At 36.1% G+C, this 1,876-nt stretch overlaps 1 protein-coding gene across 1 annotated transcript; it reads right to left on the bottom strand.

The window, feature by feature from the left end:
* Positions 1 to 415: 415 nt before the first annotated feature.
* On the bottom strand, positions 416 to 1,522 carry LOC141152597 (olfactory receptor 10AG1-like). The gene is made up of 2 exons (XM_073637151.1): positions 1,444 to 1,522; positions 416 to 1,257 (listed from the first exon to the last, which is right to left on the bottom strand). The coding sequence occupies exons 1-2, from the start codon at positions 1,520 to 1,522 to the stop codon at positions 416 to 418; spliced, it is 921 nt and encodes a 306-aa protein (XP_073493252.1).
* Between the last annotated feature and the right edge of the window lie 354 nt (positions 1,523 to 1,876).

Below are 1,876 nucleotides of genomic sequence, written 5' to 3'. Positions count from 1 at the left end.
AGGCAAATGGTCAAAATCCAGGAAAAGGAAAATAGTCAGACTGGGCCAGGCACAGAGCACAGAGAGATCAGTCCTACACAGGCAACAGCAAGTGTACAATTGACTCTGGGTGAAGGAGCTAGCATGCTTAAGTAGAAGACTAATCAATGGAAGTGAACACGGATGATTGCAGAAACGACCCAGCAAAAACCAAAACAGACTAACAGCCTCCACACAATAGTAACCTAGCAGACAATGAAAGTGTGGAGAACGTGACAGTAACCCTGAGTTTCAGGACATTCGACTCAAACATGATTTTCTGTGGATCAATTCATTCATCTCTAATAAATATGTAATGTATTTACCTGTTATAATTGCTTCTACGCTCATTTATCCACCAGTTATAATGAACCTTAATAATGCAGAGTTTCACAAATTATTTAGACTGGGTTATGATGTGTCTAGTTAACTTTTTAAAAGCAAATTTTACCTCTCTATTTCTTAAAGTATAAATAAATGGATTTAGAAGGGGTGTAACCACAGTGTATGTGAGTGCAAGAAACTTGTCATAGTGCCTGCCTTTAGGCTTCACATACACAATAATGGCTGAGCCATAAAACAGAGATGCAACAATGAGGTGGGATGAGCATGCTGAAAAAGCTTTTGCTTTACCCTCCTTGCTATCAATCTTCAACACGATAAATATGATATTGATATAGAACCCTACTATCACAAAAAAAGGCATGACTATTGAAATAAAAGCGGCCACAATCGTAGTCATATTACTAATAAATGGGTCAGAGCATGATAAATTTTGCAGTGGTGCCAGGTCACAGAAGAAATGGTTGATCTTGTTTGGTCCACAGAAGTCCAAAAAAAAAGTTTCAACTGTAGGAAATAAAGATATTGTAAAACCAAATATCCACGGTAAGACGGCCAATGCATTACAGAACCGGCTATTCATTATAGCGGAGTAACGTAATGGATTTCTTATCGCTAGATGTCGATCAAAAACCATCAAAGAAAGGAGATAGCACTCTGTCTCTCCCAGGGCATTGAAGGCATACAGCTGCACGAAACAGCTAAAAAACGAGATGGTCTTCCTAGTCTGAATGAGGATAGCCAACAATTTTGGAACCGTTACAGAAACAAACATGATTTCCAAAACTGTGAATGTGCTGATGAAAAAATACATAGGAGCATGAAGAGAAGACTCGGTTCTTACTAACAGAAAGATCATGATGTTTGCTAAAATACAAATTATATATGCCAGAAGGACTGCCCAAAAGAGAAAGGTCTGAAATTTAGGAAAATTGGAAAATCCCAAAAGAACAAATTCCATTGCAGCAGTTTGGTTGAAATTTTGCATTTTGAAATTAAACCAAAATAATAAAAACTAACACAAATCATTAATGCCACAATCTGCATCTACCATAAGCTGCTGCCCAATGTGTCCTCACTTACTCCCAAATGTGAACTTTTCCATATCTTCAGGAATGATAGATTGATGATTGATTAGTGCAATATTTAAGGAATTGTCCATAGTAAATTAACATTAAAAATAAATCTAAAACCTCTCTATTTACCAATATTTTTCTGCATCTGTTGAACTTGATCTCCACTGTAATCTAAATGAAGATAAAAAGAATCTCAGTGAGTAAAACTTTCAAACCATCTGAATGAAATAATAGAGATGAAAAAAATACATTTAAGTGGAATTGAATTCTACATGAATTTTACAAATCCATTTTGCATTTTTTGTAATTCACTTCCGCGTGGATTTAGCAACATGGCAGTCGCTGGATTTTTCTGAACCTTAATGAGCCATCAAAAGGTTAAAGAATTAAAAAAAAATCATTATGCACAACTCACAGGTCATCTCTGGGCCCTCTGCTAC

This window comes from Phyllobates terribilis, unplaced genomic scaffold, assembly GCF_046119375.1.
Source record: "Phyllobates terribilis strain yellow unplaced genomic scaffold, ASM4611937v1 Scaffold_6__1_contigs__length_29720123, whole genome shotgun sequence".
Classification (NCBI taxonomy): Eukaryota; Metazoa; Chordata; class Amphibia; order Anura; family Dendrobatidae; genus Phyllobates; species Phyllobates terribilis.
This window is presented reverse-complemented; position numbering and strand designations above follow the sequence as displayed.

Excerpts from the sequence above, each read along its gene's own strand:
- LOC141152597 (XM_073637151.1), bottom strand. The coding sequence starts at position 1,522 with ATGGACAATTCCTTAAATATTGCACTAATCAATCATCAATCTATCATT. Across the intron at positions 1,258-1,443 it reads GGAAAAGTTCACATTTGGGA|TCCTTCTGGCATATATAATT; the intron begins GTAAGTGAGGAC and ends TCTTTTGGGCAG.